The sequence below is a fragment of the Chiloscyllium punctatum genome, chromosome 14, assembly GCF_047496795.1.
Source record: "Chiloscyllium punctatum isolate Juve2018m chromosome 14, sChiPun1.3, whole genome shotgun sequence".
Taxonomy (NCBI): Eukaryota; Metazoa; Chordata; class Chondrichthyes; order Orectolobiformes; family Hemiscylliidae; genus Chiloscyllium; species Chiloscyllium punctatum.
The window spans coordinates 28682958-28699871 of NC_092752.1; the positions used below are offsets into that span (position 1 = coordinate 28682958).

Here is a 16914-nt window from a genome sequence, read left to right on the forward strand (position 1 = left end):
TGTTTATCTCAACAGTCTGCCAAGATAGTACATTGTCCAGAGTTGCAGTCATTTAATTTTCTTCTTCTTTAATGAGTTGTGAGCGTCACTGATTGAGCCAGCATTTATTGCCCATCCCTAATTGTCCATGAAACTGTGGTGGTTCTCCAATTTCTTGAATAGCTTCAATCCATGTAGTGTAGATATGTCCTGTTAGGTTAGGAGTTTGAGGATTTTGATTCAGCTACAGCAAAGGAATGGTGACACAGTGCCACGTCGGGTTTGGAAATGACTTGGAGGGGCATTTGCAGATGTTGATGTTCCCATTTATCTGTTCCCCCATGCATCTGGGTATCTGATTGATCACATATAACATATCTCAAAGCAATCTTGGATTATTTTAAAGACACTGTCTAGGACTTTAGCATGTTCATTTATACCGTTTCATTGCCAGGAACCATATCATAATATAGACTCTTGTTTGAAATTTCCTTTACCTGGGGTGATGGTATGACTTGGTAATGTTGCTGGGTCAATAATCCAGATATTCAGGACAATATTCCCTCTAGGCCATTTCGAGGTGCAAATTAGTGTGTAAACGCATTGATAACTGGCTTGGTCTCCACAACAGGAAACTCACACTGGATAGGATCCTAGGCTAATGCTCTGGGACCATTGGTTCAAATCCTACCGTGGCAGCAGATGGAATTCAAAATTCAATTCATAACTCTGCAATATAAAGCCAAACTCCATAAAGGTAACTTTGACAGCTATCATCAGTTGTTGTAAAAAGCAAAATATCCTTTAGGAATGAAAAACGACTATGTTGGACCCATTTGCGACTCCAGAGCTGTAGCAATTTGATTATCTCTTTGCAGCCCACAGCAAACTGCATGGGTCACCAGCACCTCACTTACGTTGCCATTCTTTATATGGCAACCTGAAATATGAGTGTCCCACACTTGACTGAAGAAGAATCATAGTTTGTCACAATCCAATACTTACCTTGTGTCCATAAATATCACTTTTGAGTTGTGTAATTGGATCATAGTTAAGTGCTGGAACTTGAGTGCAATTTCTTCAGTTCTCTCATCATTGCCCCTTGACCATGGACCAGTCGCTGGCATGGAGACTTTGAGACTGGTTACTGTGTTTTGTTGTTGCTATAAAGATACATTGTTATCACTTCAGTTTATTCCGTGATTACCTGAGGATTAAATGTCATTACTATTGTATTATTGCATAGATTGCAAAAAAGTTACCTTGAAGACTGTTAGATGATACCATGACATATGACCATTTAGGAAGAAACTCCTCACCTCACCTACAGTGGTCACAGTGCAATGGGGTCAGTGCTTTGTGTTAGTCATGGAATGTAGCCGTAATATTAGTGAGCATGGAACACAGACTTTGTGAAAGACTGAGATCTTATAAATAGTACTGTTAATAAACTTCAACACATCTGTCTCACCAAGAACCCAGTCTTGTGTGTTGTATGAATTAACACAGAGGGAAACACTCTGTATCATCACTAGAAGTGATGTCTGAACCAAGAAATTACATTGGTTACTTCAGTGTAACTGTCTTCATGATTATTGCATATATCATCATATGGAGCAAGTAAATTAAACTTTATATTTGTTCTTGGGGTACGGAAACAACATACATAATATTGATAAAGTGCATTGATTAATTTAATTTTCAGTTACCTAAAATAATAGTTTGTTACTTGCCTTCATTCAGAAATCACCTCGATCTTGGGTCTTGTATATCTGTTTAGTCGACACATGTACTTTACTGGATATGCAGAGTCAATGAAAGGAAGGTAGGTGTTTAAAGGCTCTTCCTAATTTATTTTCTTTTTCTGTTTTTTGGTCTTTGTCTCTCACGATGATCTTTCCATGCTGTGCACTATCTTCTCTGAAAGATTAGTAATTTACTTCCCATGTTGATTGTCATAAGTTTGAAACTTTTTATAAAAACGATCCATTATAATTCTGCCTCCAATACTTTTTGCCCCCTATTTTGTGTGGTAGGAAGGGGAAGGAGAGAAGGTGACTTGCCCCAAAATAATAGCTGCCATTTGTTATTGCATATAAAGTAGTGCATTATGAAATCCAAATTTGTTGTCCACTGAAGTCTATTTGAGAACATGTAGAATACAGCCAGGAAATTGGTCCACACAGCTCAGACTACTGAGGCCTTAACATAGTAGGTAAGAAGCATATGTACAAATCCAGCTGGAAGTGCATCACTTACTATACTGGGTAGGGACAAATGAACTTTCAAGCTTACCAGCTGCACTCAAGAAGTGACAACCAAGAAACTTGGCTGACTGTGCAGGGCTGAACAGTCATCCAGACACCATACTGAGATTAAAAAAATGAAAGAACTTACATGTCTTGCGAATAAAGTACTTTCTTAAATTTGGCAACTTGTAGTGTGAGAGACCCAGCAGTCAATTAGGGTCCAACTAGATCCCAAAAGCAGCAATGAAATAAATTACAATGATCTATTTTTAGATGTTACAAGGGATGAAAGTGGCCGATATAAGGGAAATTAATATTCCTACCAGTTGGTGCCATAGGGTCTTGTCTGCATCTGAGAGACCAGTCAGGATCTTGGTTCATTATGCCATCAGGAAGGTGGCAGATCTGACAGAACAGTTTTCTCTTTGTGATCTGTTGGAGCAGCGGTTTAGATTAAGCACTCAAGCCCCTGAAGTAGGACATGAGTCTTCAACCTTCTGTGTTGTAGGTCAGAATATTACCACTTCACCAACACTGATACTGTAGGATGATGGATGCTGGCTGAAATCCAATACCTTTCATCGTGTGAATGACCAGAGGCTGTCTATTGACTTGCATCACATCCGTGATCTGAGATTCCCACCTGATTTCCACCCCATAGATTATCAGAAGGAATTCTATTGTTTAGGAAAGTAAACTGATGTTTTTTAGCATTTTACTTGCTCTCCCCACTGTCTTGGATATGAAGAAAGTTGCAATGAAGCCCAGCAGTATCTCTCTGATGTCAGCTGTTATATCAGGCTCCAGTAATTGCCCATCGAGCTACTGAAAGCAGAAATAGGAAAACAAGAACATAAATCATCATGTACTTCTAAAAATAAATTGTAGTTGGCCGATTATTGTTTTAACGTGTGCATTTCTGGTTTCAGGATTCCTGGATTCAAAATTGGTATCGCAGTGTTGTTCATACTGTTCGGTCTTAGTTTTGTCGCGATTACAACTTGCATGATGGACGAGTATTTTGATTTCAACATAGCTAAAAAGATCAGCAAATTGTTTCCATAATGTGAAAGCTGTTGACTACAAAAGGGAATATTGCATACTCTGCTTTAAAATGATTATTATGAAGACATTCTCTGAAGCCATTCTGTGATTTTATGTATGTGACTTCAACATGGTAAAATAAAAACAGCATTTTTCACATCATCTAGGCTTTTTAAAAAATCTAATGTTCATTTATGTACACAACCTTACTTTGTAACTATTTAGTTAGTTGCATTTTTAATAAGCTCAGGTAAATTAGCATTAATTTTCTTGCAGTTATTTTCCAATCCAAATATTTACATTCAGTTTCACACACATTTTATACCATTAATATTTCCACAGGAGAGGTGATGGCCTAGCAGAATTATCACTAGACTATTAATCCAGAGATCCAGGCCATGTTCTGGGGACCTGGGTTCACATCCTGCTATGGACAGATGGTGAAATTAGAATTCAGTTTTAAAAATCTGGAATTTACAAAGCTTTTCATTGTGCCTCCATACACATGACAATAAATTCAATTCAATTCAATTCTATGATAACAATGAAACCATTGCCAGAGCAAATTACTGCAGATGCTGGAATCTGTACTGGAATCACAATAGGTCAGGCAGTATGCACAGAGTGAAAGCAAGATAACATTTTGAGTCTGGATGACTCTTCAGACCCGCTGTGATCTCTTTATGTTTTAAGTATGAAACCATTGTTGATCGATGGAAAAACCACTCTGGTTTCACTAACGTCCTTTTGGAAAGGAAATTGCGATCCTTACCTGGCCTTCATGTGCTGCCAGACCCACAGCAATGCGGTTGACACTTAACTGCCCTCTGGACAATTAGGAATGGACAGTAAATGCTGCTGTAGCCATGACACACTCATCCCTTCAATGAACTTTTAAAAAGTACAGGTGGAGTTTACTATCTTCAGGCCATTTGCTATGTTTATCCTACGCTCAAGTCTGAACTCAAGTCTACACATGGGTCATGTACTGATGAAGAGTGGTTGAGATGGCATTCCTTCCCAATGGTGGTTATTTTTGGATTACTTTCTGAAGGCTAAAGACTTTAGTGAGATGCACTGCGTCCGTCAAATGCAGCTTGTCAGCCATTCACTGCTATAACTTCTCATCACGCCTGTTTGGTGTGGGGCTTGAATTCAAGTCTTTTGTCTTAAAAGCCAATAATACTATCACTGAGACACAAATAGCAACTGAGATGCATGAAGTATTTTGTTGCAGGAAAATTATTGACGTGGAAACACCTTGCTCTTCTTGAAGTAGTCTCATAGGACCCAGTACATCCACCTCAGGAAGAAATTGCTTCACGTAACATCTGATCTTGACAAATGTAGCATTTCCAACAGTTTTGTGCCAAAGTGCTGGCCCACACGCTTAATCTTGAATCGAGTTCATATTCAGAAGTGTGTCACAGCCACAACTTCTAAAGTTGAAGGCAAGTGTATTACACATTGATGAAACCTGTTACTCTAGAAACGTTGTCAGACTAAAACCTTCAGGATAAAGAAATGCTTCCAATCTCCATGCCATGTGATGCAAAATAAATTGAACTGTCACTGTGGACAGGAGGTATTCTACACCTCCATTTAAAGAATTTGCAAACTATTTTGTAAGAGATCAGCTCAAAAACACAATTTCATTTTGACTGAAAAACAATATTTCATTCCTGACTGAATAAAGACATTAATTAATTTTCCTCCTGGATCTCAATTGCACCGATACAATTGTTCTCTTTGCCATGCATCTTAGGATTGTTTTGATGATAAAGGCTGAGAATATGTAAACGTAAGCTACACTTAACATGTCTTTTCAGTATCTTATTTTTCTGCAACATCATTCTGTGTATGTGAACGTTCTGCTTAAATAAACATTTAGATTCCAGGATTCAAAATAAAATAGTGTAGATACTAGAAATGTGAAAACAGAAAATACTAGGAATATTCACCAGGGCAGGCAGCCACTTTAGAGAGAGAGGGACAGAGTTGACATTTTCATCAAAAAAACCGGAAGAACTACGGATGCTAGAAATCAGAAGTTGCTGGAAAAGTTCAGCAAATCCAGCAGCATCTGTAGAGAGAAAACATTAAAATTTTCAGGCCCAGTGACACATCTTTAGAATTGATGGAAGGGTCACTGGACCCAAAATGTTAACTGTTTTCTCCCCACAAATGCTGCCAGACAAGCTGGGGTTTTCTAGTGTGATCATACTACAGCTTTAAGAGATGTACTTGGTCCTGTTTTTGTTTTCCTGAAGAGTGGTTGAGACAAAAGGAGAGGAGCAGTCTGTCCAAGCCAATCAAGTAAACAGCTTGTGAGGCCTTGGGTTTTTAAAGTTGGAACAATATAAGCAGCCTGACGGGGTGAGGTCAAGCTCCCATAGAACCAGGATTTTAGTTTAACTTTCAGCAGCTGTTCGGGTTTGGAAACTGCGATACATCTCTCCCTGTGACAGCAAAACACTTGAGTTCTCTCACTTTCCAAGTTTTCTCTTGATGTTCTTTCCTCCTGGACTGGAGAATTACATGTGAGACAGTCTATTTTGTTGAATTTGTCTTTGTCAAAGATTTGTTTATGGAATGTTATTATCTTGGAACAGTTGCTGTTTAGTAATTAAATAATCTATTATTCTGTTAAGCTTTCCAATAAAGTGATTCCAATTATTCTTTCTTTTATTTATATTTTAACTATAGTGTCAGAATAAAGTATGTTTTGCTTCAAGCCTGGTAGTTTGACCAATGGAATTATACACTGCCTTACACTTGCCTTTTTTTAAAAAAAAAGAGTAGGTTGAGCTCTAGGTAACTATTCATTAGAAACCAGTTCTGAACCTCCATTCCAAACTTAGACACTCAGAATCCCACCACACCTCGATGTTTTCTGTTTCCATTTATTTCACCATGAAAGGTTAGCTGATAACAGTCTTCAACGATGCCCAAACCTTGACTATTTTCTTTCATGAATCTCCTGTGTAAGTGGCGTTTCTCATTTAAGACATGGTGTAAAATCATTTTTGATTGTTTGTAACTTGAATATTCACATGGATACTTACTGAAGTAATTGTTTCACAAAATCTTAAGAAGTAAAAAGATAAATAAATTCCAAAAGTAAATTTAATGTTGTCATTCATGCACCAGCTTTTATGCTCCAACCAAACTCCTTCAATATTAATTGTCTTCTTGTGCAAAGTTAGCTGATAGAATATCGCGTTCCTGCATTACTTATTGATGATTTTATTTCCCAGAGGAGTATTGATGTTATCATTTCCCATTGATGATTACATCAATGTTAGCACTGCTACCTCACAGCGCCAGGGACCCAGATTCAATTCCCGTCTTGGGCAATTGTCTCTATGGAGTTTGCACATTCTCCCCGTGTCTGCGTGGGTTTCTTCCGGGTGCTCCGGTTTCCTCCCACAGTCCAAAGATGCGCAGGTCAAGTGAATTGGCCATGCTAAAATTGCCCGTAGTGATAGGTGCACTAGTCAGGGTGGGTTGCTCTTCGGAGGGTCGGTGTGGACTTGTTGGGCCGAAGGGCCTGTTTCCACACTGTTGGGAATCTTAAAAAAAAGAGGAGTAGAGAGGAGTAGAGGATATCAATGGTTTGAGCACAACATGATTGCCCAATCTTGGCACTGATCTTAAACAAAATTCTTGTTTTTGCCACTGTTGAGGATTACAGGCAGTAAAGTGCTTCGTCTCTTTACCTGATAGAGATAAGCTGAGAAGGAGGTTTCCTCATTACCTCAGGTGAAGTGGTCATCATGGTGAGACCAGGATCTACTGCTTCTACACAATTGGCCTTGCAGAGGTGACGGTGAGCCATCATCTTGACCTGTTGGTGTCCAGGTGATGCAGGTATACCCATAGTACTGTTAGTGAGGAAGCTCGAGGATTCTGACCAAGTGACAATGAAGGACTGGTGACGTAGATTCAATTCATTATGGTATTTGGCTTGGAGGAGAGCTTTGTGGGTGATGGTGTTTCCATGCAACTGCTGCCCTTGTCTTTTTAGATGATAGATCATCATGGATTGTACTGACACTGTGAACCCTGGATTGTATCCCTATGCTTAGAGGCTGTTGTCTTACATTGGATTGTCTCTACTCTGAGTCTGCTCTGTCTTTGACTTCAGAATAACTGTCTGACCCTTAGGAATTCCAATAAATACTTTTACTTGTGTACTAATGTTCAGATGCACTCTTTCAGGTGCACCGACTTTTTCAGAACTATTACCTTATACAATATATTCTTCTACTGTGGTAATGGAATTTCTGCTTTCAACATTGTGGCCATCCAGTGAATATCCATTGCTGAAAAGTGCTGCTCTGTGATTCACTAAAGCTAAGTCCCAGTCATTATTGAGTCTATTGTGACCATTAACAACATCACTGGAGGAAGATGAGAACATGTCACTTTTCTTTACAGGTGGGAGACACTGGAAAGGCTAGTTTTTATTTCTCATCCCGAATTGCCCTTGAACTCAGTGCCTTTGTAGTCCATTCTCTGAGGTTAGTTTAGCATCAACCTCACTGTCATGAGTCTGGAGTCACATGTAGATAAAATCAGGTAAGGATGGCAGTTTCCTTCCTAAAAGTGAACCAGATGAGTTTGTACAATGAGCTATGGTGGTTTCATTGTTACAATTATTGAGACTAGTGTCACAATTCACTGGGTTAGTGCACTAGAAATCAAGCCCTGCTAATCCTAGAGTTGTGATAAACACGAAGATTTACTTTGACTGCCAAGAATCCCAAATTGTCTTTGACTGGCTGCTAACCAGGATAAACATGATCCCTTTAGGAACCTTTAAAAAAAATTATTATAACACCCTTAGCTTAAACAATAACAGTAAAAGGATTTCTAACTTGTGAAGTTTAAACACTATTCTTTTTAAAAACTTCTACAGACACACTTGGGGAAAAATGCACAATTATTATGAGTGGACAGGAAAGGAAAATTAAAGGAATATATTTCTGTACCACCAGTCCAAAAAAAATCATAAAACTAAATGGGTTAGTTTTGCAATCCTCAATTGTTCAGTGATGCCCTGATGTTACTTGCATAGCAATGATCAGTCTGTAGTTCACTGACTGCTTGGTTGGTGTCATGGCTCACTGGGAGAGTGCACTGCAAGCCACACCCCAATTATTCCCAGTGTCATGACAAGTTTTAAAAAACCATTGATTAAGTCACTAAAAAGCAAATTCTACGTAGCTATCTAATTTTAAAAAATGTAACATAGTTTGCATAGCAGCCTTTTCAGAGATGTTACTACACACCTCTGGAGCAGGTGGGACTTGAACCCAGGACTCTCAGTTCAGGAATAGGGACGCTACCACAGTGCCACAAGATGGCCCCCATCAACTGTCTAATTCAGCTTAAAACAACATTTGCACCAGATTCTTCCCATTAGCAAGAAAATAATAATTTATGACCAAACTGGTTGCAACCAATCGCAAAAAAAGGTCAACATGGAAACTTTATAGATCTAAAACGAACCCTTTCTCAAAATTCCCATACATGTACAAATAGGTACACACTGTAGGCAGGACAGTTATTTGGTGGGTGGGCGGAGGAGGCAAGGAAACAAAGAAGCACAGTTCTGGCATCAGTCTGGAACACAGATGTTTCTGAGTTGTTTCAGATCCTTTTAAGTCCTTCCCATTCTTTCCTAATGATGCAAGATTCTGGCTGCACTGATTCACACTCTTTCTTTCATCAGTTGATAACTTTAGTGTCTCTCATGATGGTCCTAATCCCTTTTCCTTTTAACAGGGGCTTTGCAGAGAGAGCATTTCACAGACAAAGGTGAGGAACAGTAGCTAGCTGCTAGGAATTTTCCTTCCCACACGAGGGAGAGAAAGGGAGACATGAATGTTTTTCTCTTCCTAGGCTGGATGTTGCTGCTGTATTATCCACACACAGGGCTGTAGCTACCTGCCTGGGAGCCAATCAAATGGCTCTTGTTATGCTGAGCCCACAACTAGTGCTGACAATGTCTGGGCAAAGTTGCCCTAAACACACAGATGCTCATTTTGTCTGGAATTGTCCCTCACTGTTTGAATCAGGCAACAGTGTTAATCAACCCACAATATTATTCCAGTAATTTGTTTTTAAAACTGCAAACATCCTCTTCCACAGTTTCCTTGGATTAGCGTACTATCTTTTCCCACATTCATCCACAATCCATACAGGGTCTTTCTTCAGGTTTTACATTTATTTCTTTCGATGTCTCTGAATGTAGTTTTCCTTCTCTTTCAAATGGGAGAGAGCAACTTTACAGAGAAAGAGGAGAAAAGATTGATAACTTCAGGAAATCTCCACTCTGTCTGATTCACTTCCATCACTCTCTGACCAATCAGAGGCTTGTCGCTATGCTGAGCTGTCCTGAACCCATTATACTGATTTTAATTGAAAAGCCAATCAAAAGACTACACCCTGATGGTGCCAGTTTATTTGCACTCAATGTCCCCACAAGTAATATTGTTTCCTATGTATCAGTTAGCTTAATGTGTTTCTTTAATACTGCAAGCAACTTTTTCCCTCTTTAAAGCAATGTCATTTTTCCCCTTTTCCCATCAAGTAATATTGTGGTCTTTTATTTAATTCTACCCCTAAAAGAAATGAAACACATTTTTAAATGCATTTCATTACCATGTACATAGCACCTAGACAACAAAACATGAAAAATACATCCATTCATCCTCATTCAGTTCCTTTACAGAATTAAATAGTCTATTATAATCTTTCTCTTAAATTCTTAACTTATTCTGTAATTTTCGCAATCTGTAAAATGTCCCTGCTATGGATGATTTTATGTATGAGAAACAGATCATAGTTTTATGAGAAAAATTTACTGCAGCATAGAAGAAAGCTTTCAAATATTCTCATTATTAATTTGACTGCGTTAAACTCTTCTGCACTTTTCTCAACAAAAAGAAAGTATTTCTCAGAGAGAATTCTGTTAGCACTCACTGTTCTTATCCCAAACAAAATAGTGACTGAATTTTATTCTTTTTAACAAAGTGCAAGTTGTGTCAAGATTTTGGCCATGGGGTCCAGCAAGTTTTCTCTCCATATTCTGCCACACTTAGCTTAATAATTACTGATCCCACACCCATGGTGTCCCTCATTCCGATTCGTGCCTTATCTTACCAAATGCCGTTCCTGGTTCAACTTTCTACATCCCAGATATCCACCAAACAACATGGAGGTCTAGGTCAAGGGGATGGGCCAAAGGAGAGGAGTCTTGTAATTAAAAATATAGAATAAGATATAATCTTTACAACACTAAGGTGTGTTGGGAGGGGGAGAAAGAAGAAATCCTATTTACGTCACTTTGATGGCACAGCTGATGACACACTATATGTCATTTAGCTATAACGTTATAACTATCTCTCTGTGTAGCCCTGAGTCTAACTGTCTAGTTTGGGACATTACATCATGGTCACACTGGATGTACCACGGATTGATGCCTGTCCTGAGAGCCTGCAGCAGCATCTGTCTGCAAGTGGAACAAGAGTCCAGCAGATATCGTTAGCCCCCATCCTTCAATATCCCTATTCTTCCCCTAACCTCTATGTCCAAAAGTGTTGGTGTGAATGAGTTGGTCAGGAATTTCTGAAAAAGGGAGCTGCACAGCAATGGATTAGGATAGCCAGGGATTAGGGTCCCTGCAGGGTTGTATCTTGTACAGTGGATCTGTGTGTAATGTTCTTGCCCTCTAAAGGGCCTTACAACAGAGATTCTTGCAGCCCCTCACACAGTCTGGGACACGTACTCTGCTCACTCTGAGTGTATTTGCAGCTGTTTGTTTTTCCCTGATTGCACACTTTCGATTTCCAACATTATGGAAAGAAATAGATGGTGCTCCTTGATCAGTGACTTCCACTTCCAGCTCTAGGTTTTGGTAAATCTTCAAACAACCAAATCCCCTTCCTCTTAGTTCTTTTCATGAACCCCATCAGCTTTATACCTTCCAGGTTTCCCCACCCAAACCGTCAAAGTGAACCTGCATTTCCTAACCTCTCAACGCATGGAATATGAGGTGACCGTGCTAGGTGTGGTTATACACTGCTCCTTATTCGATGCCAGGCTGCTACTGACTGTGAACAAAGAGCCATCCTTCACCACCCCTCCCTGTTCACAATTTACTCATTCCAGATATGTTTATCTCCTTCCCCAGCCTGTACTCCTCAGTCCAGAAGAATAGTTTGCCAAATCTCCTTCCTGTGGCAGAGTTCCCCTGTCCTGTCCCAACAACCCACTTTCTACTTAGTTTCTTTGGACAGATCTGATGGAAAGGATTCTGGGTAATCCAAGATAGAGGACAGGAAAAATTGTGGCTGTAACAGCTGCTCCTTTTTGAGGTATTTTCAGCATTGGAGCTGATTTCCTCAAATTCTAGGAGCAGTAATTACTATATTATAAGCTGTTGCATTATTTTGGAACTTTGGAAAAAAAGATTAAAAAAAAGCACTTTAAAAAGGAAGAAGAGAGACAAAGGCAGTGACCACATAGAAGTGATTCAAATGGAGCAGTGAACCTGCACAGCTGCATGACCCAGCATTAACCTGCACAGCTGCATGACCCAGCGTTAACCTGCACAGCTAACTGCTTTTACTGTTTGGTTTCAAGTATCTCTGGACATCTGAGTTCATTTTAAGAAAAATGAACAAACATTGAAATTCACAACTGACCTGGAGATACCTGTGTGGGGGAACGCAGAGCAGGGGAGCAGTTAAGTGGCTTAATTTTAATGTGTAACCTTACTGTGTTTGTTTAGAAATCTACAATACTGAGTTGAGTGGATTTTTAAAAAAATTATATGTTATTATTGAGATCTGTCTCTTGATTAAACTTTATAAATATAAAAACATAGGTATTATGTTAGCCTGGCAATGTTTTTAGAGCAGTAAAACTGTGTTATTTTCTGGGTCTGTAAATTGTGAAGGTGCAAAGATGGCCTTTAGTAGAGTGATGTGCTCTTCCTGTCGGATGTGGAAGGTTAGGGAGAGTTTCCATGTAACTGATGATTATGCCTGCAGGAAGTGTGTTTGGTTGCGACTCCTATCAGATCACGTGGATCGGTTGGAGTGGCAGTTAGAGGGCAAGAGAGGAGGAGGAATAGTGTTTTTGATAAGGGATAGCATTACTGCTGTAATGAGGGAGGATATTCCTTGGAATATGACCAGGCAAGTTATTTGGGTGGTACTGCGAAATAAGAAAGGGATGATCACTTTATTGGGATTGTACTTTATAGATTCCCCCCTCATAGCCAACTGGAAGTTGAAAAACAAAAGGACATCTCAGTTATCTGTCAGAATAATTGAGTGGTTAAACTAGGGGATTTTAACTTTCCAAGCATACATTGGGATTGTCATGGTGTAAAGGGCTTGGATGGAAAGGAATTTGTTAAGTGGGCACAATAAATTTTTCTGATCCGGTATGTGGATGTACCTACTAGAGAATGTACGGGAAAGTAAGGACTACAGATGCTGGAGATCAGAGTTGAAGAGTGTGGTTCTGGAAGAGCACAGCCAGTCAGGCATCATCTGAGGAGCAGGAGAATCAATGTTTCAGGCATATTGAGTCTCATTCCTGATGAAGAGCTTATGTCTGAAACGTAAATTCTCCTGCTTCTCAGATGCTGCCTGACCAGCTGTGATTTTCCAGCTCCACAATCTTTGATTACTAGAGAAGGAGCAAAGCTTGACCTACTCTTGGAAAATAAGGCAGAGCAGGTGACTGAGGTATCAATGGAGGAGCACTTTGGGGCCAGTGACCATAATTCCATTACTTTTAAAATAGTGACGGAAGAAGATAGACTGAATCTAAAAGTTAAAGTTTAAAATTGGAGGAAGGCCAATTTTAATGGTAGTTTGAGGCAAGAACTTTCAAAAGTTGATTGGCTAGAAAATGGGAAGCCTTCAAAAACGAGACAATGAGAGTCCAGAGAAAGTATGCTCCTGTTAGGGTAAAGGGCAAATCTGGTAGGTGTAGGAAATGCTGGATGACTAGAGAAATCAAGGTTTTGTTTAAGAATTAGAAGGAAGTATTTGTTAGGTATAAACAGCAGAGATTGAATGAATCCCTGGAACAGTATTAAGGCAGTAGGAATATACCCTAACAGGGAAATCAAGAGAGCAAAAAGGGACATGAGACAGCTTTGGCAAATAGGGTTAAGGAGAATCCAAAGGGATACTACAAACACCTTAAGGACAAAAGGGTAATTAAGAAGAGAATAGGCCTCTTAACGATCAGCAAGGCAGCCTGTGTGTGGAACTACAGGAGATGGGGGATCAGTGTTCATTGTGGAGAAGGATATGGGAGATAGATAATGTGGTGAAATAAATAGAGACATTTCATTTACAGAAGAGGAAGTACTGGATATTTCAAATTGCATAAGGATTGGTAAATCCCCAGGACCTGATCAGGACTCCCCTAGAACTAAGGGAATGATTGGTGGGTGCATCACTGAAATCTTTGCATCATCAATAGTCACAGGTGAGGTGTCAGAAGACTGGAAGTTGGCTAATGTGGCACCACTATTTAAGAAAAATGGTAAGGAAAAGCTCGGAACCACAGATTGGTGAACCTGACATCAGTGGTGGGCATGTTGTTGGAGGGAATCCTGTGGAACAGGATTTACACATATTTGGAAAGACAGGGACTGATTAGGGCTAGTTAACATGGATTTGTGTGTGGGGAATTGTGTCTCACAAACTTAATTGAGTTTTTTGAAGAAGGGACAAAGAGGATTGATGAGGGCAGAGCAATGTATGCGATCTACGTGGACTTCAGTAAGGTGTTTGACAAAGTTCCTCATGGTAGATTGGTTAGCAAGGTTCGATCACATGGAAGACGGGAAGAACTAATCATTTGGAAACAGACCTGGCTTGAAGGAAGAAGACAGAGGATGATGGTAGAGGGTTGCTTTTCAGACTGGAGGCTTGTGACCAGTGGAGTGCCACAAGGATCGGTGCTGGGTCCACTGCCTTTTGTCATTTATGTAAATGATTTTGATGTGAACATAGGAGATATAGTTAGTAAGTTTGCAAATGACACAAAAATTTGAGGTGTAGTGGACAGCGAAGAAGGTTACCTCAGATTACAATGGGATCTTGATCAGATGGGCCAATATGCCGAGGAGTGGCAGATGGAGTTTAATTTAGCTAATGTGAGGTGCTGCATTTTGGGAAAGCAAATCAGAGCAAGACTTATACACGTAATGGTAAGGTCCTAGGGAGTGTCGCTGAATCTTTGACTGAGGACTGCTGACAAGCATAAGACCATAAGACGGAGCAGCAGAGGTGGGACATTCAGCCCATTGAGTTTGCTTTACCATTGAATGAGATCATTGCTGATCTGACAATCTTCAATTCCACTTTGCCACCTTCTCCCTGCAACTTTTGAATCCCCTGCTGATTAAAAAGCCTTGGAATAATGGCCCAGCTCTCTTTGGTCAGGCATTCCACATATTCACAACTCTCTGACAGAAGAATTTCCTCTTCATCTCTGTCTTAAATGTGTGACCCCTTATTCTGAGACTATACTGATAGCCTGCTTTTGTTTCTGTGTAATAATCCCACACATTCAATTGAATGGTTCTTCGAAATCTGGTTCTTCAAAAACTTGAGATTTCTCTACTACATAGCACGTCTAGCATATTTTCCAGAACAGCTCCACATCCTAATTCAGTCTGGGCCGTGTAAAATTCTGTTGATCGATGTTTGTGTTTTCCATATTCCTCCATGTCCTGCCGTCATAAGTTCATGTGCTATTTGCAAAATCTCCTTCTGATATTTGGACAGTACCACTGCTGATGAACAATTATCCATTCCTCATCTGCAGGTCAATATGGATGTCTCCACTTCCTCAGGAGAACTGCATTTTTAATGTAAAAATACTTCAAAGTTCCTTTAGCCTCAGCATCAATGTGAGCTGCCTGTGCTCTCTTGTTTTAACTCTGGATTTGCTTTCTCAGCATCAATTAGCAAAGACATGCTGAATATTTCTTTTGGACTATCCCCTTCCTCAAGTAAAGTTTCAGATATTTTAACATTTGCCTAAACTGAGCAGGTCTGGCAGCATCAGTTCTGATGCAGGGTCACTAGACTCGAAACATTAATTCTGCTTTCTTTCCACAGAGGCTGCCTGTCCTGCTGAGTTTCTCCAGCAATATTTGTTTTTTGTTTTGTTTAGCTATTGCTCTGGTGATGGAAAACTACCTGGAAATTGTTCCTGTACCTGTTTGATCTCTTTAACCTTATTCAGACTTTCTGTGATTATGAGTGCAGCTCTAACCTTTTACTCCAGCCAAGTCATTTCCTAAGAGTAATTCAACTCCATTTGTGGGTAATCACTTAGTAACTCCTACTACCACAGTTCAGGTTAATATGTTATACATGAGTTTTGCTTTCTGTAGTGAAATTATAAGACCATTTGATGTAGAAATGGAATTAGACCCTTTGGCCTATCAAGTCTGCTTCATCATTTGATCATGACTGATAGGTTTCTCCCCGCCATTCTCCTACCTTCTCCCCCATACTAATCAAAAAATTAGTAATCTATCTCTGACTTAAAGATACACAATGACCTGGCCTCCACACACTTCTGAGGTAATGAGGTCCACAGATTCACCACCCCCTGACTGAAGACATTTCTCCTCATCTCATCTGGAGGGAAAGGTACATCCTTCTCCAGAAAAAGCATTTAAGTATTACCCATGTCTCTTAATGTACTTACGGGTTTAGCAGCATCATTGGAAGGATAAGGAATTATTTTCCCTTTTGACAAGATTCTTTTGCATCATTTGCCCTATTCACCTTGCCTGCTCTCACCTTCAGTCTCCTGCGTTATAACATTATAACGTTATCATTTTGTCCAGGTTATTGGCCCTTTGAGTCCCTTTTTGGACTCGCTCCAAAATGTCTCATCTATTTCCCTCACAAATTCTAACATTCTGACCAAGAATCTCCCACTTTGTTATAATGCATCTACCTTCAGCACCTTGCTTTCTGATCTAAGGACATTCCCAGCTCTCCTTTAATTGATCCTGGCTACTTGTCTTCCTTTCACTCTCCCATTCTCAGCCCTTCTCGAGTTTGTTGGAGTGACAGGAAAAAAATGTTCAGTTTTATAGATTAGATTGTAATCATCAGCCATGACTTCTGCTTGTCTAATGGATGTAGCCTTCTGATCTTCAATATGGCTCCTTTTTTGAAAAGTTTTTAAATTCTTCTAAGAGACTTATCTCTCCAAACGGTATTTATTCCAAATGCCCTTATTCGCCTTTCAAAATTAGTCTGTTTGACTCTTTCAAATTTCTTATAGGTTTACATAACTACTAAGAGCAGGAGCAGGCATTTCAGTCCCTCAAGCCTGCTCCCATATTCAATATCATCACAGCTGATCTCATCTCAGCCTCGACTCCACTTTCAACAGAGCCTGGTTTTTTACATTCTGAAACATTTGCTACATGCTTCAGGAACTAACCCATGTGCACCCAGAATAATGTGCTTCAGAGCATCATAATATTCAGAAACTCCTTTGACAGAGAAAAATCGTTTTCCTGCACTAGAGCTGAACGTTACTGTGCATGGGTGAAGGCCTGTGTTGCTTCAGC

At 39.7% G+C, this 16914-nt stretch overlaps 1 protein-coding gene across 2 annotated transcripts in view; it reads left to right on the forward strand.

Annotated features, from left to right (window-relative positions):
* mgst2 (microsomal glutathione S-transferase 2) overlaps nucleotides 1-3434 on the forward strand; it is a 43489-nt gene extending 40055 nt beyond the window's left edge. For both annotated transcript variants that reach the window (XM_072584100.1, XM_072584101.1), the window contains exons 4-5: nucleotides 1723-1804; nucleotides 3158-3434. In XM_072584100.1, the coding sequence (XP_072440201.1) occupies nucleotides 1723-1804; nucleotides 3158-3293 (218 nt within the window). In that variant the 3' untranslated portion in view covers nucleotides 3294-3434. The remainder of the gene's footprint in view (nucleotides 1-1722; nucleotides 1805-3157) is intronic.
* The last annotated feature ends 13480 nt before the right edge of the window (nucleotides 3435-16914 follow it).